The sequence below is a fragment of the Pongo abelii genome, chromosome 17 (genome assembly GCF_028885655.2).
Source record: "Pongo abelii isolate AG06213 chromosome 17, NHGRI_mPonAbe1-v2.0_pri, whole genome shotgun sequence".
NCBI lineage: Eukaryota > Metazoa > Chordata > Mammalia > Primates > Hominidae > Pongo > Pongo abelii.
Window position 1 is genome coordinate 59,381,210 of NC_072002.2, and position 24,119 is coordinate 59,405,328.

Genomic DNA, 24,119 nt, shown 5'->3' on the forward strand with positions numbered 1-24,119 from the left:
CCTAGGTATTTTATTCTCTTTGAAGCAATTGTGAATGGGAGTTCACTCATGATTTGGCTCTCTGTTTGTCTGTTATTGTGTGTAAGAATGCTTGTGATTTTTGCATATTGATTTTGTATCCTGAGACTTTGCTGAAGTTGCCTATCAGCTTAAGGAGATTTTGGGCTGAGACGATGGGGTTTTCTAGATATACAATCATGTCATCTGCGAACAGGGACAATTTGACTTCCTCTCTTCCTAATCAAATACGCTTTATTTCTTTCTCTTGCCTGATTGTCCTGGCCAGAACTTCCAACATTGTGTTGAATAGGAGTGGTGAGAGAGGACATCCCTGTCTTGTGCCAGTTTTCAAAGGGAATGCTTCCAGTTTTTGCCCATTCTGTATGATATTGGCTGTGGATTTATTATAAATAGCTCTTATTATTTGGAGATACGTCCCATCAATACCTAGTCTATTGAGAGTTTTTAGCATGAAGCGCTGTTGAATTTTGTCAAAGGCCTTTTCTGCATCTATTGAGATATTCATGTGGTTTTTGTCTTTGGTTCTGTTTATATGATGGATTACGTTTATTGATTTGCATATCTTGAACCAGCCTTGCATCCCAGGGATGATGAAGCCCACTTGATCATGGTGGATAAGCTTTTTGATGTGCTTCTGGATTCGGTTTGCCAGTATTTTTTTGAGGATTTTTGCATCGATGTTCATCAGGGATATTGGTCTAAAGTTCTCTTTTTTTGTTGTGTCTCTGCCAGGCTTTGGTATCAGGATGAAGTTGGCCTCATAAAATGAATTAGGGAGGATTCACTCTTTTTCTATTGATTGGAATAGTTTCAGAAGGAATGGTACCAGTTCCTCTTTGTACCTCTGGTAGAATTCAGCTGTGAATCCATCTGGTCCTAGACTTTTTTTGGTTGGTAGGCTATTAATTATTTCCTCAATTTCAGAACCTGTTATTGGTCTATTCAGGGATTCAACTTCTTCCTGGTTTAGTCTTGGGAGGGTGTATGTGTCCAGGAATTTATCCATTTCTTCTAGATTTTCTAGTTTATTTGCATAGAGGTGTTTATAGTATTCTCTGATGGTAGTTTGTAATTCTGTGAGATTGGTGGTGATATCCCCTTTATCATTTTTTATTGTGTCTATTTGATTCTTCTCTCTTTTGTTCTTTATTAGTCTTGCTAGCAGTCTATCAATTTTGTTGATCTTTTTTAAAAGAAAAAGCTCCTGGATGCATTGATTTTTTGAAGAGTTTTTTGTGTCTCTGTCTCCTTCATTTCTGCTCTGATCTTAGTTATTTCTTGCCTTCTGCTATCTTTTGAATGTATTTGCTCTTGCTTATCTAGTTCTTTTAATTGTGATGTTAGGGTGTCAATTTTAGATCTTTCCTGCTTTCTCTTGTGGGCATTTAGTGCTATAAATTTCTCTCTGCACACTGCTTTAAATGTGTCCCAGAGATTCTGGTATGTTGTGTCTTTGTTCTCATTGGTTTCAAAGAACATCTTTATTTCTGCTTTCATTTCATTACGTACCCAGTAGTCATTCAGGAGCAGGTTATTCAGTTTCCATGTAGTTGAGCGGTTTTGAGTGAGTTTCTTAATCCTGAGTTCTAGTTTGATTGCACTGTGGTCTGAGAGACAGTTTGTTATAATTTCTGTTCTTTTACATTTGCTGAGGAGTGCTTTACTTCCAACTATGTGGTCAATTTTAGAATAAGTGTGATGTGGTGCTGAGAAAAATGTATATTCTGTTGATTTGGGGTGGAGACTTCTGTACATGTCTATGAGGTCCACTTGGTGCAGAGCTGAGTTCAATTCCTGGATATCCTTGTTAACTTTTTGTCTCGTTGATCTGTCTAATGTTGACAGTGGGGTGTTAAAGTCTCCTATTTTTATTCTGTAGGAGTCTAAGTCTCTTTGTAGGTCTCTAAGGACTTGCTTTATGAATCTGGGTGCTCCTGTATTGGGTGCATGTATATTTAGGATAGTTAGCTCTTCTTGTTGAATTGATCCCTTTACCATTATGTAATGGCCTTCTTTGTCTCTTTTGATCTTTGTTGGTTTAAACTCTGTTTTATCAGAGACTAGGATTGCAACCCCTGCTTTTTTTTGTTTTCCATTTGCTTGGTAGATCTTCCTCGATCCCTTCATTTTGAGCCTATATGTGTCTCTGCACGTGAGATGGGTCTCCTGAATATAGCACACTGATGGGTCTTGACTCTTTATCCAATTTGCCAGTCTGTGTCTTTTAATTGGAGCATTTAGCCCATTTACATTTAAGGTTAATATTGTTATGTGTGAATTTGATCCTGTCATTATGATGTTAGCTGCTTATTTTGCTCGTTAGTTGGTGCAGTTTCTTCCTAGCATTGATGGGCTTTACAATTTGGCATGTTTTTGCAGTGACTGGTACCAGTTGTTCCTTTCCATGTTTAGTGCTTCCTTCAGGAGCTCTTGTAAGGCAGGCCTGGTGGTGACAAAATCTCTCAGCATTTGTTTATTGTAAAGGATTTTATTTCTCCTTCACTTATGAAGCTTAGTTTGGCTGGATATGAAATTCTGGATTGAAAATTCTTTTCTTTAAGAATGTTGAATATTGACCCCCACTCTCTTCTGGCTTGTAGAGTTTCTGTAGAGAGATCCGCTGTTAGTCTGATGGGCTTCTCTTTGTGGGTAACCCGACCTTTATCTCTGGCTGCCCTTAACATTATTTCCTTCATTTCAACTTTGGTGAATCTGACAATTATGTGTCTTGGAGTTGCTCTTCTCGAGGGGTATCTTGTGGCATTCTCTGTATTTCCTGAATTTGAATGTTGGCCTCCCTCACTAGGTTGGGGAAGTTCTTCTGGATAATATCCTGAAGAGTGTTTTCCAACTTTGTTCCATTCTCCCTGTCACTTTCAGGTACACCAGTCAGATGCAGATTTGGTCTTTTCACATAGTCCCATATTTCTTGGAGGCTTTGTTCGTTTCTTTTTACTCTTTTTTTCTCTAAACTTCTCTTCTCACTTCATTTCTTTCATTTGATCTTCCATCACTGATACCCTTTCTTCCACTTGATCAAATTGGCTCCTGAAGCTTGTGCATGCATCACATAGTTCTCGTGCCATGGTTTTCAGCTCCATCAGTTCATTTAAGGACTTCTCTACACTGTTTATTCTAGTTAGCCATTTGTCTAATCTTTTTTCAAGGTTTTTAGCTTCTTTGCGTTGGGTTTGAACATCCTCCTTTAGCTCAGAGAAGTTTGTTATTACCGATCATTTGAAGCCTTCTTCTCTCAACTCATCAAAGTCATTCTCTGTCCGGCTTTGTTCCATTGCTCACAAGGAGCTGCATTCCTTTGGAGGAGAAGAGGCGCTCTGATTTTTAGAATTTTCAGCTTTTCAGCTGTGGTTTCTCCCCATCTTTGTGGTTTTATCTACCTTTGGTCTTTGATGATGGTGACGTACAGTTGGGGTTTTGGTGTGGGTGTCCTTTCTGTTTGTTAGTTTTCCTTCTAACAGTCAGGACCCTCAGCTGCAGGTCTGTTGGAGTTTGCTGAGGTCCACTCCAGACCCTGTTTGCCTGGGTATCACCAGCATAGGCTGCAGAACAGCAAATATTGCACAACGGCAGATGTTGCTGCCTGATCCTTCCTCTGGAAGCTTCATCTCAGAGGGGCACCCGGCCGTATGAGGTGTCAGTCGGCCCCTACTGGGAGGTGTCTCCCAGTTAGGCTACTCGGGGGTCAGGGACCCACCTGCGGAGGCAGTCTGTCCATTCTCAGATCTCAAACTCCATGCTGGAAGAACCACTACTCTCTTCAAAGCTGTCAGACGGGAAGTTTAAGTCTGCAGAAGTTTCTGCTGCCTTTTGTTCAGCTATGCCCTGCCCTCAGAGGTGGAGTCTACTGAGGCAGGCAGGCGTCCTTGAGCTTGGTGGGCTCCACCCAGTTCGAGCTTCCTGGAAGCTTTGTTTATCTACTCAAGCCTCAGCAATGGCAGACACCCCTCCCCCAGCCTTGCTGCAGCCTTGCAGTTTGATCTCAGACTGTTGTGCTAGCAGTGAGTGAGGCTCCGTGGGCATGGAAGCCTCCGAGCCAGGCACGGGATATAATCTCCTGGTGTGCCATTTCCTAAGGCTATTAGAAAAGCACAGTATTAGGGTGGGAGTGTCCCGATTTTCCAGGTACCGTCTGTCATGGCTTCCCTTTGCTAGGAAAGGGAATTCCCCAACCCCTTATGCCTCCTGGGTGAGGTGATGCCCTGCCCTGCTCCGTGGGCTGCACCCACTGTCTGACAAGGCCCAGTGAGATGAACCTGGTACCTCAGTTGGAAATGCAGAAATCACCCGTCTTCTGTGTCACTCATGCTTGGAGCTATAGACTGGAGCTGTTCCTATTCGGCCATCTTGGAACCTCCTGGGATAACATTTTTACCAACCTTGTCTTGTTTAATTCTTAACACAACCCCATCAGGTAGGTCTAGGTGCTGTTGTTTTCCCTTTTTTTTTTCAGACTGAGTCTTGCTCTGTTGCCCAGGGTGGAGTGCAGTGGTGCAATCTCAGCTCACTGCAACCTCCGCCTCCTGGGTTCAAGCGATTCTCCTGCCTCAGCCTCCCAAGTAGCTGAGATTACAGGTGCACATCAGCACGCTCAGCTAATTTTTGTATTTTTAATAGAGACGGGGTTTTGCCATGTTGACCAGGCTGGTCTTGAACTCCTGACCTCAAGTGATCTGCCCTCCTCAGCCTCCTGAAGTGCTGGGATTACAGGTGTGAGCCACTGCGCCCAGCCTGTTTTCTCCATTTTTAAAGTAGAGAAGATAAGTGACGAGTCTCAGTTATCATAGGTAGTAAGAGGCAAAGCTGGGATTCGAACTTGTTTTTCTGATTCCAGAGTTTCAATGCACTCCCAAGATTTCCCACTGTGTAGGAAACTCTAGTGTAACCCTGACCAGGCACCAGGCACTGGTCAAAGTGCTTTACATAGACTATTTGATTCACTTGTTCACCTCATCTTAAGGGTAACTATATTATGTTTCCCATTTTACAGATAGGGAAAGTGGGACACAGAGAGGTAAAGCAACTTGCCCAAGGTCACACAGCTAGTAATATTTGGACTCAGCTCAGATTTGACCCCATTTGTGCTGGCTCAAGAGTCTGTGCTCCTAACTGCTATACACTCCTGCCCCATTTCCTCTCAGAATAAAGAGAAGACAGTCCACAAGTGACAAATGCCACACTATCTTCAGCAGGAAGCCTAGAGAAAGTTCAGGAGCACATATAGGAGATTCCAAAGGCAGCGGCCATGGGTTGACATGGGGACCCACATGACCACTGCACCCGAGGCATTGTGATGGGAAGCCATCAGGACATGAACTTGTTCTTGCAGCACTACAGGGAGGAGCAGGAATGAATCCAAGGCTCAGACTCCACCCACAAGGCCAGCCTGTCATCCTGGCTCTGCCCACCAGCCTCTGTGAGGTCACTTCTTTCAGAGGGGACTTACGCTAAATGAGTGAGGCACCAAATGCTTGCAGTTTGCAGTGTTCAAGGGAAGCTTAAAAGCTGGAATTTTAGATGAATTCAGCATTTTCTTGACATTTTAAACTTGATTTATAATCAACGGTTATTTTAGCCCTAATGGCAAAAAACGCCAGTTTGGCCGTAAAAAGCATTAATATAAAGGAAAAAAGGAAACATGCGGTAAAAAGGAAAAGGATGCTTCTTTTCCTCTGCTCTTTCTTATCTATTTTTTTCTTTTTCCTCTAATACCCACAGGCTAGGTATAATCTTGGTGCATAATCTTGGAACCGTCTCCTGCTTCTGCCTGCATGACTGTCTCTCACTGGTCTCCCTGCACCCACCCCACCCTGAGACAAAGCTGCACAATTTCAAACCTTCTCCCATGTAGAAACCCTTGCATTACAGTGTTGACCAAACTTGACTGAAGTAAGAGGCTCTCTAGAAGTACCTGTTAAAAACGCCAGAGTCCTGGACCCCAACCCAGAACAATGACTCCACATGTGCAGAAGGGGAGCCTCGTGAGCTGTGTATTTAGCAGAAGCCACTGGTGATTCTTAACCATAAACAAGCATGGGAAATGACTTTTGGCCAGGTTAATGATCCTCTCTCCTCATTCATTTAACTTTCTCTAGGAGGCAGGCTTCTCAAATCCCTTGCCATGCATGCCCTGCCTCTCAAGGGGCTACAGGTTTTTGCAGGTAGGACATTCACACGTGAATGTTCCACCACACTAATTTTGCCCCTTCATTGTAAGCTACCAATTCTCAAAGAGGAGACAAGAATGTGTTATGTTTATTTCTTTTTTGAGAGGAGTAGGATGGAGAACAAAGCCCCAGTGAAGAATAGCTAAAACATTTTTAAAACTGAAATGTTGCTCCATGTAATTCTTCTCCGTCAGGATGAGCCTGCAGTTGTCCCTCAATGCCTTCCTACTGCAGAATGTATCTGAATCAGGACTGCACCCTAATTTCGGCTTCATCCCTCAGAAGCCCAGCCCAGGGCTCCCAGGACCCCACTGGAGACCTTCAGATGCCTGAGCAGGGAGGGCAGAGGCTGCTGCTGGAAAAGACAGAGTCGTGGTGCTGTAGTGGGATCCCGGGGCAGCGGGTCCTCAGCACCTGAACAGTGAAATCTGGAGGCCACCAGGTCCCTTCTGGAAGGATGCAGCAGTGCCACTGCATTCCAATTAGCCCCTCCAAGCCTGCCCCATGGCTGTCTCTGAAGTGGTCGCCTTGCAGCTCCACACTAATTTACCTCTCTCTTTCAGTAAGTGTTCTGAAGTTGGCTTGCAGCTCTACTGCTGAGAGGCTGATTTTTTTATTTGTAAGTCACATAATTGAAAATCCAGTTTTTATAATGTTTTCCCCTACCAGTACACATTTCTCGACCACGGGGAAGCCCCTGGAAGCCTGCTAAAAACAGCCATAGGAGGGGGTGCTGGGAAGTCTCTTCTGGGGGCACGTTTGCTCTCAGTTGCAGTGACCTGGTCCTCGGATGCCAGCCAACACAGAAAGGGATGCCTGTCTCCTCTGCTTGCCAGAGCTATCCAAGGACACGCAGATAGACTCCATCTCTAAACAGGAAAGTGATATCCAAGAGGTAGAACAAGGTGATCTGTGCACAAGTGAGCTCTCTGTGACTGCATATTGTCAGGTAGCCCCGAGGGAAGCTGTACAGGAAGATCTCGAGCTCTGAACATTAGGCTAGGTTGAAAGCAGAAAGTGGTGAGAGACAGCAGCCAAGTGGGTGACCAGGATGAATGATTTCTAGAAATGCCCAGCTGAGTTTAAATGAGGCACTCCCTGGTTAATGTCTCCACCCTAGACCCTATTTCTGCTGGATGTTGTTTTCAGAAAAGCAGTTCACTGAAAAGTATGGGAATAAAATAGCTATATTTATATAATGCCTACTATGGGCCAAGCACTGTGTTAAATACTTGATACTCTTCAACTTCTAATGCTTTCAACTCCCCCTTTAAGGTAGGCACTACTGCTAGTTTCTAGACAAGGAAGCTCAGGTATAAGAGGTCAGGTGACGTGTCTAGTGAATGGTGTGTAGAGCTGAGATTCCACCCCAGGCACAGAACCTGAGCCTCCCCACCACACTGCAGCCTTTCAGCTACTCCTTAGAGCCCAGGCACAGAACCTGAGCCTCCCCGCTACACTGCAACCTTTCAGCTACTCCTTAGAGCCCAGGAACAGTGAGTCTGGTCAAGGTCTTAGGAGAAGACTGGCACATCTCAGATGCTAGTCCTTGAGCTCCACCTGGGAGCTTGTTAGAAATGCACGCTTGCAGCCCCGTCTCAGACTTCCAAAATCAATCTGCGTTTCAGCAGATTCCCCAGGTGACTCTCGTGCACTCTGAATGTAAGCAGTGCTGGGTTCCAATTCTCACTCTATGGTTTGGTCTGGCTTTTTCCTCTACACTCCAACCTTCCTCTCTCTCTCCCCCGTCCCATGGTTGAAGTGTGGAGGGGGAAGAGAACAATGAAAAGACTTTAAAATATAAAATGATCTCTCATGTTCTTATCGCTTCGACACATTCTCTCACCTCCAGATATTCTGGTTCGTCTTCAGCAAAGTTCTGATCTGTGCTGACAGGGAAAGGGACTCCACTAATTGGAAGCAGGGAGTGGGGGAGCAGGGGAGGGAGGTGAGGGGGCAGACACCATGGTCAGAACCACTCTGCAGCAAGCCACGTCCTGGGTCCCTGCGTTCCTCTGTGCCACCACTCCCTGCTGTCTGGCCCCACAACCCTTTCGGCTTCCCTCCTCTGGGGAGGATAACAAAGGCTTGCTCCCCCACCAGGAGCGTCCTGAGACGTCCCTGAACGTGACAGTCCCTCCAGCCACTGCCGATGTTATTAATTTTTAAAACAAACTTCCTGATTGAGGTTCTGGCTGCCTCTAAATTGTCTCTACAAGGAGACTGTGTACTAATTAACCCATAGAAACAATCAATGATGTACCTTTTTCAAGTTTCAGGGTGATTAGAATATGAAAATGAAGAGCACAATGGTGCAGATGTTTTAAAATCACAGCAGACAGCAATTAGTGACACGGAAACCAGCTGCTTATCTCTCCAGATAAAGCCTCTTAATAGGGAATTACACTGGAGGAGCCATTACCCAGATGGATCTCACATGATTTACAGAGGAGGCGGGGCAGTGTTAACTTTGATTTGTGAGCCAGGTTCTTGTCAAGCTTCCTTCCTTACCTCGGAGAAAGGTGAATTTGTGGCTGGGGTGGAGACACGGGCTTCACCTTTCTACCTGGTGGCCCAGGTTAGGGACACCACCAGGACGAGGAGAGGAGAGAACAATGGTGTTTATAGAAGCCATCAGCACCTGTCTTCTTGATTTGGGCTCTATTGTTTTGAGATCAACTCAGTCAGCTATCTCTGTGCAGAGGGAAGAGTGAGGATCTGGGAAGGGGAAACAGTGAGTGGCTTGCAGGCCGCCCTACGTTTCACTGGAAAGAAAAGGCCCCTGCTTTCTGCTGCTTGGCTTTGGAGTGTGTGCATGTGTGTGTGTGTGTCTGTGTGTCTCTGTGCCTGTGTGTGTGTGTGATATAGGGAGTTCGTAGTCATCATTTTTGAATGGATTTCTCTTTTTTTTTTTTTTTAACATGATTGAGGTTAAATGTACATATACTGAAATGTACAGATCTTAAGTATGCAGTTCAAAGAGTATCAACAAATGTACACAGCTGTGTGACTCACACTCCTATCAAGACACAAAGTACATCCATAACTCCCTGGAAACTCCCTCATGCCCAAGCCAGCCCTTCCCAGCCCCCGTCCCACCACACTCTACCCTGGAAGCAACCACTGTTCTGACACCTATCATAATAGATTTGTTTTGCCTGATCTACACCTTTATATAAACAGAATGGTACGGTGTGGATCTTGGTGTCTGGCTTCTTTGGCTCAGCATGATTATGTGTATGTGTGTGGCTTATCCATGTGGTGGGGTGTGTCCATGCTTTGTTCCTTTTATAGATGAGTTTGTCTGTTCTCGCTTTGATCGGCACCTGAACCGCTTCAAGGTGCTAACGACTCTGAATAAGCTGCTATGAAGTTTTTATAAAAGTCTAATTGTGGATATATGTTTTCTTTTCTCTTGGGTAAATATATAAGAGTGGAATTGCTGGGTCTCAGGATTAACTTTAAAAGACATGCCGAGAGATCTTCCAAAGTGATTTTTACTGTTTTATGCTCCCTCCAACAACGTATGATAGTGTCAGTTGTTCCAGATCCTTGTCAACGTTTGTTATTTTCAGTCTCTTTCATTTTAGCCATCCCAGTGAATGTGCAGTGGTATCTGATTGTGGTTTTAATTGACATTTCTTTGATGGCAAGTAATGTTTGAAGACATTGATATGTGTTCACTGGTCATTCCTACTTGTTACCGGCACAGCATATTTTGACAAACGTATTTTGCAGTTGTTGGGTGAGGGTAAGTTGGTTGATAGTATAGATGAAACCTCTGGTGGGTTTTTTCTGATTTTTTAGGAAATTTGTTCAGCAATTACTAAGAGAGGAGTGTTAAAATACCTTTAATTGTGGAATCATCTGTTTCAATTCTCTTAGTTTTTGTTTTATATATTTGAAGTTCTATGGTGAGGGACAAACAAATTTAGGGTGATTGTCTCTTCTTGGTAAATTGACTGTATATCATTTTGAAATGTCCATAATTATCTCTGGGAATGCTTTTTACTCGGAAGCCTATTTTTCCTTATATTAATGTAATCATTACAGCATTCTTATGTTTAGTGTTTGTGTGGTATGTCTTGTTCCCTCCTTTTAGTTTTAAGCTGTCTTTATATTTAAAATGTATCTCCTATAAGCTGCATATAGTTCAGTTTTTCTTATTTATTCACTCTGATAAGCTGCCTTTTATTTTCTTGCAGTGTATAATTTTTGGTATCTCTAGAGTTAATATAATTACTGATACTGTTGAGTTTAAGTTTACTATGTTGCTTGTATTTTCTGTTTTTCCCATTTTCATTCTTTCTTTTTTTCTGCTCTCTTTTAGAGTCATCAAGCATTTTTGTAGTAATCCATGTTTCCTTTTATTAACATTTTAGATATGCAACTTTTTTTAATACTGATTGCTGTAGAGATTACAGTGCGTACCCTTAAAATATTACAGTCTACTTTGAACTAATATTACATCCCTTCACATATAAGAAGATTACAAATGTATATTTCTATATGTACACTCTTATTCTTTGTTTTATTGTTGTTGTAGAGTTAATTTCTACAAATGTCATAAATCCTAAAATGCATTGTTATTATTTCTGCTTTAAGAAGTAACTTGTCTTTTAACAATCTTAACAAGAATAGAATATTTGTATACACCAATATATTTACCATTTTCAGCACTTTTCATTCATTCATGTAGATCTCAGTTCCCATCTGGTATCATTTCCTTTTGGCCTAAAGAACTTTCTTTTACATATCTTGTAATTCAGGTCTGCAAGAAATGAATTCCCTCGGTTTTTATTTATCTGAAGATATCTTTATTTTGTCATCATTTTTAAAGAATATTTTTGCTGGATATATAAATTGGACTGTTTTGTTTTCATTTCAGTACTTTAAAGATGTTGGCTCATTGTCTTCTCATTTATATTCTAATTAATGAGAAGTCAGACTTTTTTTTTTTTTTTTTTTTGAGATGGAGTCGTACTTTGTTGCCAGGCTGGAGTGCAGTGGCGCGATCTCACCTCACTGCAACCTCCACTTCCTGGTTTCAAGCAATTCTCGTGCCTCACCCTCCAAAGTAGCTGGGATTACAGGCGTGCACCACAACACCCTGCTAAATTTTTTTTGTATTTTTAGTAGAGACGGGGTTTTGCCATGTTGGGCCAGGCTGGTCTTGAACTCCTGACCACCTCAAGTGATCCATCCCTCGGCTTCCCAAAGTGCTGGGATTACAGGTGTGATCATACATTATTTTTGCACCCCTATAAATAATCTCTTTCTTCTCTGATGGCTTTTGAATTTTTTCTCTTTATTTTTGGTTTTGATCAATTTGTCTACAGTGTGCTTAGATGTGGTTTTCATGGGTGTTTTTATTCTGCTTGGGATTCGTTGAGCTTCTTAGCTATGAGAATATGTATACACTAATCTTTTGGTATTCTCATTATCAGTATGTTAGACCTCTTGATATTGCTCCATAGATCAGTGAGGTACTGTTTTTCCATTATTATAATTAATTATTATTATTTTCCCTTCTGTATTTCAGTTTGAATAGTTTCTACTGCTTTCTCTTCATGTTTACTCAACTTCTCTTTTGCAATGTCCTAGAATCTGTTAAGCAACTCCAGTGAGTTTTTTTTTTTGTTTGAGATATTGTATTTTTCAGATTTAGAATTTTCATTTTATTATTTTAGTGTAGTCGTTGCTATCCTGAGACTTCCCGTATGTTCATCAATTATGTGTATCTTTTCTTTTAAATACTTGCACATTTTCATAGTAGCTGTTTGGAGAGCCTTGGATTGGGTTTTACCCTCCTGATTGTGGGTCCCATTTGCCTGCGTCTTTGCCTGTCTAGTAAGCTTTTTATTGTGTTCTGGATATTGTTGATGCTATATAAACTGATTTTGTTGTTTTCCTTTAAAGAGTTTTGACTTTTGTTCTGATAAGCAGTTAATTTATTGGCAGATCAGCTTTATGCTATCGAGAGTTCTTTTCAGAATTTGTTAGTGAGGGGCTCGAGTAGCTTTTATTCTAGAGCTGGAATAATTCTGCTCTTAAGGAGTACCATTTCTGAGATCTCAGCTGAATGCCTGGGATATTCATTGAAGCCTCCCCACTCTGTCTGGTGAGAAATCCAAGCTTGCTCAATACTATATGACCTAAGGACTCTATGTTTAGCTGATAGCCCCCAGTAGCTAATCTCTGCTAGGCTTTGTGAAGTCTTACCTTCAAGTGAAGACTAAAATTTTTCCAGATACTTAAGATAATCCCTATGAAGGTTTCTAGAGTTCCTTTCTACATAGCTCCCCCTTCTCAGGTATCCTAACCTGCAAATTCCATTTCCCTCAGGAGCTCCAAACTCTGATCTTGGTTTTGTCTTCCCAGTGAAGTCACAGCTATCTGGGCTTTTCTTCCCTATGCCCAGATTTAGAAAGTACTCCCAGGCAGAAAACTAGGGCTACTCTGGAACCTCGTGAGTTTCCCTTCTCTAGAATCTCAGCCTGTGTTGTCTATTGTCTAGTGCCTGAAAACAATTATTTCATATATTTTGTTTAGTTAGTTTTATATTTATCTCCATGGAAAGGTTACGTCTACTACCTATTACTCTATCATGGCTGAAATCAAGTCAGTGATTATTTTGAGTTATGCAGAATTATTTACTACTCAAAGAGGTATATGATAGGGCCCTCTGTTGTGTATGAGCTGTTACCACCTTCAGTAAAAGAAGTGCTCTAGTATCATCCACAGCCCCTAAATAGCAAATAAGAATGAATTTTATGGGAATAACATCCAGGTGAATTCCCAGGGTGACAGGATATGAGGATGGGTTCAGTTTACATATTTAATTGGAAACTTCATATTCGTTTAGGAGCTGGATAGCTTCTCTGTGTCCATTGTATTCAAAGAATCATAAGACCATGGTACTGAAAAGATATGTAGTGACATTCTTCTCACAAGTACCAGTAGCAAATGCAGGAATGAACTGGGCTAAGGAGAGATAAGCTTTGGGACAATTTCAGTGGAAGTTGGAATGTGCATTCCTCCTGTTCACGAGCGTAAATGGTAATTTTTCAGTTTTGTTTTAAATTAAATGACAGACTGTTTTACTCTCTCTATCTCTGTCTCTCAAATGAAATCCCTTGCTAGGCTGGTCTGTTCCATTGGGGGTTTAGGGTTAAAAGGAAGGTCTGAAACATTTTTCTTGCCCCATTCACTGGCTACAGTTCAGAAATGTCTTTGCAAAATCCTAGGACTTTGTGAAACACATTTGAAAGCCACTGAGCTGGAACATCTCTTGATAATATCAGAGCCTCTCTAGTCTTTAACCCAGACCCTGTCTTTGATATAATCCAGTGGTTCTCAACTCTGTCTGCTCATTGGGATCACCTGAGAGCTTTGAAAAAGTACTACTGTTCAGGTTCCACCTCCAGAATGTTGATTTAATCACGCTGGGTCAGATCTCAGGTATGTTGATCTTTACAAAACTTCCTAGCTGATTCTAACATACAGCCAGAGTTGGGAACTTTTAATCTAGTCACACAGCTTGTGGTTGCATTCTTTGTCTCCCATACTCAGCTCCTGCTGAGGCCTGAGCACTTGCTTCTAGCTTCAGTGATGGCCTGCCAGGATTCCCCAGGGGTTTGGAATCCCACAGTGGGAGGTCATGAACACCAACATTCCTGGTCCTTTATTTTTTCTTTTTTTTTTTTTCTTTTTTTTGAGACAGAGTCTCTCTCTGTTGCCCAGGCTGCAGTACAGTGGTGCGATCTCAGCTCATGGCAACCTCCACTTCCTGGGTTCAAGTGATTCTCCTGCCTCAGCCTCCCAAGTAGCTGAGATTACAGGTGCACGCCATGATACCCATCTAATTTTTGTATTTTTAGTAGAGACAGGGTTTTGCCTTGTTGGCCGGGCTGGTCTTGAATTCCTGACCTCAAGTGATCCACTCGTCTCAGCCTCCCAAAGTGCTGGGATTACATGCGTGAGCCACCGCGCCTGGCCTGTCTGGTCCTTTCTTATCCACTCAAATAATTGGTTCTTCAGTCCACCTCACCTTCACTTGGAATACCTACACAGGGAATTATGTTAGAGTTTCATACTGTGTAAATTACAGAGAGTTCAGAGAGCAAAACGGAAATGCTCGGTGTTGCTAACTTGCATATCCTAACAGGCCTATGGTGGTTGGTTCTGCATGTTTATCACCAAAAATTGCTGTGAATGTTATAGCAACCACAGAAGGGCCCTACCCCAGAGAAGAAATGTGGTGTTAAAACATTAGATTAGTGGTTTTAAAACTTGGTTGTCCATTAGAATTCTCCTGAGGAGCATGTTAAAATGCATATGCCTCATTCTCTCCCTGAGAGATGGTGAGTTTGTAGGTCTACAGTGGGCCCCGGTATCTGTATTTATAACTGGCTCCTGCAGCGATTCTGATACAGTAATCTAGGACCACATCTTGAGAAGTGCCAAGTTCCAAATTAAGAGATGAGGCCTCCCTCATTGCTCCATACCCAGGCATATTTTCCTGCTCATGTAACCCAAAATATCTTACAAACAGTAAATTTAAATTATTGGTATCAGCAGAAAGTAGCACAGACATAGCTAACCCAAAAGAGTAGTTTATCTTCCACAAAGTCAGGCTTCTTTTTTTTTAATGAGTTATGTGATTTTTCTTAGATTCAAATCACCAGCTTCTCATCTCCTTGCAATAAACTTTGCTTTAGGTAAGCCTGAGATAAGGCTAGGTCACTCATTTGCTTCCCATTTTTTGGATTTTTAAGATTTTACTCAGTGATCTAATTTTGTTTTGAAAAATAAACTAAAAAGTGCTTTTTAAAAAGAAACCTGACTTGCACACACTTTATTTTTTTATATTTTTTTATACTTTAAGTTCTAGGGTACATGTGCACAACATGCAGGTTTGTTACATATGTGTACATGTGCCATGTTGGTGTGCTGCATCCATTAACTCGTCATTTACATTAGGTATATCTCCTAATGCTATCCCTCCCCTCCCCCCTGGCAAAAGAAACTACCATCAGAGTGAACAGGCAACCTACAGAATGGGAGAAAATTTTTGCAATCTACTCAACTGACAAAGGGCTAATATCTAGAATCTACAAAGAACTCAAACAAATTTACAAGAAAAAAAAACCCCATCAAAAAGTGGGCACACACTTTAAATGTATATTATTTAGTTAACTTATAGGAGAGAGAATAGCTATCTACTTTACAAAAGAATTCTTTACATTACAGAAGGACTTGCTTCCATGAAGAAATACTGTAAGCACAAATCTGCCTAGTGTTTTCAGAGTTTCACTGAAGCATTCGACCTAGGCTTAATGTGCATGGAAAACATTTTTCTTATAAAAGTGAGCCACACCTTTGAAACTGCCATGAATTTCACAAACAATCAACTCTTGGGAATGGGGAGAGAGGTGGGAGGCAGCCAGGCAGCCATGAAGCGTGCTAAGCTAAGTTTGGTGTCGAAAGTTTTCCACCAGAATTGTGTGCCCAATATGGAATGTCATTGACTGTTTCCTCACATGTTAGCTGTTTTGGGAGATAGTTCTGCTGAGGGCTGAGGGTGGTATAAAGGCTTAAAAAGACTCAGACCTTATCAAAAAGACAAAAACAAACCCCAAAACTCTCAATCTAAAGAGAAAAAGGAGATGTGGTGCATAGGTTAATAAAGACCTGAGTCAAAGAGCCCAATAAGATACCATCTCCCCAGACCGCTAGGATGGGAGGCAGAGGCTGTGATGTGTGCTTCCCCTGTCTTGCGGCTTGCCTTGTCCATCTCTGTCTGGATGGAGTAAGTGCTCAGTTCTCAGCAAAGGACATATTGGAACTGACAGCCTCACTATTGTGTATATAATATGTCATGGCTGACAGATGAAGCGCATTGCAATGGGATATAGCCATCAGCCAAGGCTGGAGGAGGCCTTGTTCTCTGGACCTCTTAGAAAGCACTCCTTCTGGGTCCTCCCTGCCCCTTCTCTGCAGCCCAGCTGAGTGAAGATCTTAAAGCACCATTCCCCCCATTACTCCTGATCCTTTGTTGTGCTTCCCTTTTGTCCACCCTGCACTTTGATTGCTGAGCACTCCCAGCAGGGCAGACTGCAGCTGAAATGGTAGGAACAATGGGATCAGGCAGTGGTCCAGGGAAGCACTAGGGACCGGGCATGCTCAACTGTATTACTCTCAGCTGGTCTGCCCTGGGTGTAAGTGAGCAGGCCCTACCTTTCAACTGCTAGGGTGAAATCCACCCTTCTGAGAGTCTCATGGCCTTCTCCAAAGGCAGAGTTAATTGAAAAGTGAAACAATTAGGAGATGGGGAGAACTAACAGTAAAAATTGCATTGAAGGGGAGTTACCTTATAAGCTCCTTTCATCTCTAAGTATTTGGGGAGGATTTCTTGTTTAGCACGTAAGGCATTTCAGTGTTCCAGTTTCATTAGGAGCCATCATCAAATGATAGATTAGTAGTATATTGTCTTTTGTGTGCAGCTGTATATTTTGCCATGGTAATAGGCACCTCATCCATTTATTTATTTAACACGCATTTATCAAGAGCTTTCTGGGTGCTTGGCTTTGTAGTAGGCCTTGGGGATAAGATGATAAGTCTCTGACCTCAAAGTACTTATAGTCTAGGAAAAGGAGACAGAAAAGTACACAAATAAATGCCACCTAGCAGTATAAAGACTGTGATAGATGTCTTTATGGGAGACAGTGGCAAATACAGGAGGTATACAGAGAATAAGAAATTAGGCTGAAGGCAGTGACTGTGTTTGCAGACATGTTGCAATATATAGATCATTGATCTCACTATTGACAAAATGAAATACCTGTAGTAAAATGTATGCTTCTTTATTCATTCAGTGGATGTTTATTGAGTGCCTACTGTGTGCCAGGTGCTCTGCCTAGTACCTCTGTGATGGTGTATACAAGCAAGAAGGGGAGACAGGCATTTAATTCAGTTAGCACACAAATCAAATGTAAAACTAAAACTATGGTATGTGCAACAAAGATAAGTTACATGGTTTCATGAAAACTTATAATAAGGGTATTTCCATAAGGTAGGGTGTCTCCCCAGGATTGAGCTGAAGCCAGAACATGAAAAAAACATTAATTAGGGGCTCTGCTAGGTACCAAGAATAAGATAATGGAATAGCAGAGAAAAAAACGGTAGGAGTTAGGGCCCAAGATCCTGGCCTAGCGTCACCATGGAGCCTCTCTGTGGACTTTGGTGCCCAGAAGTAGAAAAGTGATGGTGGTAGAGGTGGGAAAAAAAGAAGGCCACTGCAAGTCCTGTTTTACCCAGGTCCAAAACAATCACACCGTTTGTCCCACTTTTTTTTTTTTTTTTTTTGAAACGGAGTTTCGCTCTTATTGCCCAGGCTTGAGTGCAATGGCGCGATCTCAGCTAACCACACCCTCTACTTCCCGGGTTCAAGTGATTCTCCTGCCTCAGCCTCCCAGGTAGCTGGGATAACAGGCATGCGCCACCACGCCTGGCTAATTTTCTATTTTTAGTAGGGATGAGGTTTTTCCATGTTGGTCATGCTGGTTTCGAACTCCCGACCTCAGGTGATCCACCCGCCTCGGCCTCCCAAGTACTGGAACTACAGGCGTGAGCCACCACACCCAGCCATCCCACTGTTATTTTTAATAATCACCCCCACTAACCTTCAAGGTGCCCCAGTATGAGTAATCATACACTGATACCCTAAGGAGCAGAAAACTTAGCCTCCAAGAGCTCCTCTAGACCTGTGATCCTGTTAGTAAACACAGAGTGCCAGCTAATTTCCAAAGCATAAATAGAAACTAGCAATGCCCTGATTCATAAAAGATAAGTAAGTGGCACTTAATATTTTATGCCATGAATAAGATTTCTATGTTTTTGCATAAAATGGAATAGCAGCCTATGTCCACAGCAGTAATGCCAGTAAACACCCTCAAGTGGTCGGATTAATTCTCTATATGTTGATGATGGTGGTGTTTCTACTATAAGTTGCAAGATGAATTAAAAAATTAAATTGTTTTCTTAATTTTCTCCTGGGTATTTACAGGCTTCACTTGAGGAAACTATCTCATGATGCTTACAAAATATTGTAAGTATAAACAGGATTTCACAAAATCAGGGAGGCAGGAAATAACCCTAGGGATTCCAGAAACTAGTGTGAAGGAAATCCTAGTTTCATGACTACATTGAATTGTCCCTGTAATGCTTTATGCCATCTGTGTTTTGACTCTTAACAGGGGCTGTAAGACATGTTTTCCTGTAAAGCATAAGTTCTATAGCTTCAATGAAAAATAGAGATAAAATGAGATATACAAAGATAGATGATAGATAGATAGATAGATAGATGATAGATAGATATTACCAGCTAAAATGTTCTAAATTCATGAAGCCAGTCATCATATACTTCCTGGAGGGGTTCTTCAGTTTACTAATATTTTCTCTTTTTAACAGTCCTTAGGCTAATGCATCCTGTAAGTTTACTACTCTATGTATAAATTGGGCTTATAATAAACCTTAAGGAATGCTTCTTTGAACTAGTATCATGGCTTAAAATTCATCTGGAACAGTGAAAGCATATTTTTATTAAAAATAGTTTTAGTATCTCCAAACAATGTGTTCACTATCCAGTCTCATTGTGGTTTTGTAGACACTGATTATGTTGTGCCTCCAGCAACAGGTTCGGCTTTTTATTTTAGCTGGAGAGCGTCAGTCCTGAGAAAGATTCTGGAGACATTCCTTTAGAATCAATGTAGGGGAAACACAGTTCACAAAGTTCAGAGGAGTGATCTTGAATGACAACTATTTTTTTTTTCCTGACACATTTGTCTAGCAGACTCAAGGTTCCTTTTGAGACTATTCAAGAGTTTCCTCAAGAAAGCAGTAAGTGCGTAATACAAAGTATAAGGATTTCTTTGCATGCTAACCCCCAAACAGAGCAACATTCCTAGAGTCCACAAGGATTTGAAGGCTTAGGACAATTCTTGTGTGTTTCTTTTCTTCTATTTCTTCTCCATGCCCTTGATTGGCCCACTTTTTCCCATGCAGGCTTCATACTTCTCCCCTTAATTCCTCAACCTGCGCTGTTTTTACTGGTTACAGTGGTTCCTGATGAGCTACTTGTACAGAGATGTTGAGCTCTAAGACAAAGTACAAGATGAAATGGACTGGAACAGGAGGAAGCGAGGAAAGACATACATTTGAAGAGAAGCAGGGACAGAAATAAGAGGCTGTTCGAGTTAGGTGAAAGAACACTGGGAGTCGGGAATTTCAGATTCTCTCCTGGGATTTGCCATCTTTGGCAGGACTCTCCATTGTTCAGGTCTCAGCTTCTTCACTTGTAAAATAGCATGTAAAAATGCAAAAAGGCACTGAGCTAAGTGACCTTTATGTCCCCTCCCTCCTGTCTCTAAAGATTGCATTAAATCAAGGTAGGTCAAGATTTCTGTTATTTAGGGAGAAAAGACAGCAATTAAAGTGTGCTTACTGGTGTTCAAAATCAGTGCAATACATCTTTACTACTGCAATTGAGAAAACCTCTGTAAAACACTCTAAAATTAAAGGTGGCTGTTCATTTCAGTATTTATTTCCAATTTTCAGATAATTGAGACTTTTGATGTCAAATATTAAGTAGCTTCAACATGCTCATCTTTGTTTCTCTCTCTCTTTCTCTCTCTCTCTCCCTCTCCAATCTGCCCACCCTTAGGCTTACGAGAGGCCCCAGAAACATTCAACTCTCCATTATGACACGGGCCTCCCACAGGACTTCACCGGTGACACCTTAAAACCAAAGCACCAGCAAAAAAGCAGCAGCCAGAACCACATGGACTGGTCCACCAACTCTGACAGTGGACCCGTCACTCAGAATTGCTTCATCAGTCCAGAGTCTGGCAGAGAAACTGCAAGCACCAGCAAGATTCCAGCTCTTGAGCCTGTGGCTTCCTTTGCAAAGGCCCAGGGTAAGAAAGGCAGTGCAGGGAACACGTGGAGTCAGTTGTCTAACAACAACAAAGATCTGCTCTTGGGAGGTGTGGCTCCATCCCCAAGCAGCCACAGCTCACCAGCCCCACCCAGCAGTTCTGCTGAGTGCAACGGGCTTCAGCCCTTGGTGGATCAAGATGGAGGAGGTACAAAGGAGCCCCCAGAACCACCTACTGTGGGCAGCAAGAAAAAGTCCAGTAAGAAAGATGTGATAAGTCAGACCATACCAAACCCAGACCTGGATTGGGTCAAGAATGCCCAGAAAGCATTTGACAATACAGAAGGGAAAAGGGAAGGTTATTCCGCAGATAGTGCCCAAGAGGCATCACCAGCCAGGCAGAACGTGAGTTCTGCCAGTAATCCTGAAAATGACTCAAGTCATGTCCGGATTACTATCCCCATCAAGGCACCCTCTCTGGATCCAACCAACCATAAGAGGAAAAAGAGACAGTCCATTAAAGCGGTGGTGGAAAAGATCATGCCAGAGAAAGCCCTGGCTTCTGGAATCACCATGAGCAGTGAAGTAGTTAACAGGATACTTTCCAACTCTGAGGGGAATAAGAAGGATCCCCGTGTCCCTAAGTTGGGTAAAATGATAGAGAATGAGTCCCCCTCAGTTGGCCTTGAAACTGGTGGAAATGCTGAGAAAGTTATCCCAGGAGGTGTGTCTAAGCCGCGGAAGCCACCCATGGTCATGACACCTCCCACGTGCACAGATCACTCTCCATCCAGAAAGCTGCCGGAAATCCAGCATCCAAAATTTGCTGCAAAACGAAGGTGGACTTGCAGCAAACCAAAACCTAGCACCATACTTCGAGAGGCAGTTATGGCCACCTCTGATAAACTGATGCTGGAGCCCCCGTCTGCATATCCCATCACCCCATCCAGCCCTCTCTACACCAACACAGACAGTCTTACTGTGATCACTCCAGTCAAAAAGAAGCGGGGACGACCAAAGAAGCAGCCTTTGCTCACAGTCGAGACGATTCATGAGGGAACTTCCACCAGCCCCGTCAGTCCCATCAGCCGAGAGTTTCCTGGCACTAAGAAAAGAAAGCGACGACGCAATTTAGCGAAGTTGGCCCAGCTAGTGCCAGGAGAGGACAAACCCATGAGCGAGATGAAATTTCACAAGAAAGTTGGAAAGCTCGGCGTGTTGGATAAGAAGACCATCAAAACTATCAATAAGATGAAGACACTCAAGAGGAAAAACATCTTGAATCAGATCTTGTCCTGTTCCAGCAGTGTTGCTCTGAAGGCAAAAGCTCCCCCAGAGACCAGCCCTGGGGCAGCAGCCATTGAAAGCAAACTGGGCAAGCAGATTAATGTCAGCAAGAGGGGAACCATCTACATTGGCAAGAAGCGGGGCAGAAAGCCAAGAGCAGAGCTGCCACCCCCATCAGAAGAACCCAAAACAGCCATCAAGCACCCCAGGCCTGTTTCTAGCCAGCCGGATGTTCCAGCCGTGCCTTCCAACTTTCAGTCACTTGTGGCGTCTTCACCAGCAGCTATGCACCCACTTTCAACACAGTTAGGTGGGTCCAATGGCAACCTGAGCCCTGCCAGCACTGAAACCAATTTTTCAGAGTTGAAAACTATGCCAAATCTCCAGCCCATCAGTGCTCTTCCAACCAAAACCCAAAAGGGAATACACAGTGGAACCTGGAAGCTGTCTCCACCCAGACTGATGGCCAACTCCCCTTCACATCTGTGTGAGATTGGCTCCCTAAAGGAAATCACGCTGTCCCCTGTGAGCGAGTCCCACAGTGAGGAGACCATCCCCAGCGACAGTGGCATTGGGACAGACAACAACAGCACTTCTGACCAAGCGGAGAAGAGCTCAGAATCCCGAAGGAGGTACTCTTTTGATTTCTGCTCCCTGGACAACCCGGAGGCCATTCCGTCCGACACCAGCACAAAGAACCGGCATGGCCACCGGCAAAAGCATCTCATTGTGGACAACTTCCTGGCCCACGAAAGCCTCAAGAAGCCAAAGCACAAGAGGAAACGGAAAAGCCTGCAAAACCGCGATGACCTCCAGTTTCTGGCAGACCTGGAGGAGCTAATCACCAAGTTCCAAGTGTTCAGAATCTCCCACCGGAGTTACACCTTCTACCATGAGAATCCATATCCCAGCATTTTTCGGATTAATTTTGATCACTATTACCCGGTGCCATATATCCAGTATGACCCGTTGCTCTATCTTCGTAGGACTTCAGACTTGAAGTCAAAGAAGAAGCGTGGTAGGCCTGCAAAAACCAATGACACCATGACAAAGGTGCCTTTTTTACAAGGGTTCAGCTACCCTATTCCCAGTGGAAGTTACTATGCACCCTATGGAATGCCTTACACATCAATGCCTATGATGAACCTTGGTTATTACGGTCAGTACCCAGCTCCTTTGTACCTATCGCACACGCTTGGAGCAGCTTCCCCATTCATGAGGCCAACAGTGCCACCACCTCAGTTCCACACAAACTCCCACGTAAAGATGTCCGGTGCAGCTAAGCATAAAGCCAAGCATGGAGTACACCTGCAGGGACCTGTTAGCATGGGCCTTGGTGACATGCAGCCTTCTCTGAACCCTCCCAAGGTAGGCAGTGCCAGTCTGTCCAGTGGTCGGCTCCATAAGAGAAAACACAAACACAAGCATAAGCACAAGGAAGACCGGATCCTAGGGACCCATGACAACCTGAGTGGTCTCTTTGCAGGCAAAGCCACAGGCTTCTCCAGCCACATCTTGAGCGAGCGGCTGAGTAGCACAGACAAAGAGCTCCCGCTGGTGAGTGAGAACAAGAAGCATAAGGAGAAACAGAAGCACCAGCACAGCGAAGCCGGCCACAAAGCTTCTAAGAACAACTTTGAGGTGGACACCCTGTCTACACTGTCACTTTCCGACGCCCAGCACTGGACACAGGCCAAGGAAAAAGGAGACTTGAGCAGTGAGCCCGTGGACTCATGCACGAAAAGATACTCTGGCAGTGGCGGGGATGGTGGCAGCACGAGATCGGAGAACCTGGATGTGTTCAGTGAAATGAACCCTTCGAATGACAAGTGGGACAGTGACGTGAGTGGGAGTAAAAGGAGGAGCTATGAAGGCTTTGGAACGTACAGGGAAAAGGACATCCAAGCCTTCAAGATGAACCGCAAGGAGAGAAGTTCTTATGACTCCTCCATGTCTCCAGGTAAGGCTGTTTTTCTTCAGACTTGGATTGTCTAGTTATTTCATTGCTGGGCTTTGCACCTCAGACACATCTGTGGCACATTGTGTTCACTAGTTTGCAAAGAGGTGGGAATCAAATTAAAATGGGTCTCCTTGCACATTTGAGTTTGCTGCACATTTTGTACATTGTTTACTTGGTATTTACTATCTTCCTTCTCTCCTGGAGCCATTGTTTGAGAAACTGTGAAGCCATAACCCTAATAGCTGCCTAGGCTGCAGTCGTGCCCACTATGGTTATGCTTTTTATTAAAGATGCTGTTCTTAGGTCTTCATCTGATCTAATGGTACAGTTTGCTGTTTGGATACAGCCTCTAAAACTCATTAAGAATCCAAGAATGCCAAGCCTGGAAGGAAATGACTAGCTAGTTTATCTGGCATGCCAGCTCCAGAAGTCACACATCTAATGTGAGAAGTCTACTGCAGAGCCATTAGAAGCTGATGACCAGTAAATCCTGAAGTCTAACTGATCAGGTAGCCACAGCCTTGGGCCATATTGTTTCCATTTTTTTCCATGGGCATTTGATAAGCTGTCCTGGGCAGATCCCTAAAATAAAAACTTGACTACATTCAGATACTTGTCATTTTCGTGCACTAAGTGGAAGGAGGCAGGCTGGAAGGTGGTATGTGCCTCCTGCTTCCAGCAGACCTTATAACTGTGTCTCATTGCATGCCCACTAGAAAGGGATTTTGCT

At 43.1% G+C, this 24,119-nt stretch overlaps 1 protein-coding gene across 4 annotated transcripts in view; it reads left to right on the forward strand.

Annotated features, from left to right (window-relative positions):
• The window catches only part of SETBP1 (SET binding protein 1), a 383,903-nt gene that overhangs the window by 249,468 nt on the left and 110,316 nt on the right, over positions 1-24,119 (forward strand). For all 4 annotated transcript variants that reach the window (XM_054537830.2, XM_002828185.4, XM_054537831.2 and 1 more), the window contains exon 4: positions 19,930-23,389. In XM_054537830.2, coding sequence (XP_054393805.1) covers positions 19,930-23,389 — 3,460 coding nt within the window. The remainder of the gene's footprint in view (positions 1-19,929; positions 23,390-24,119) is intronic.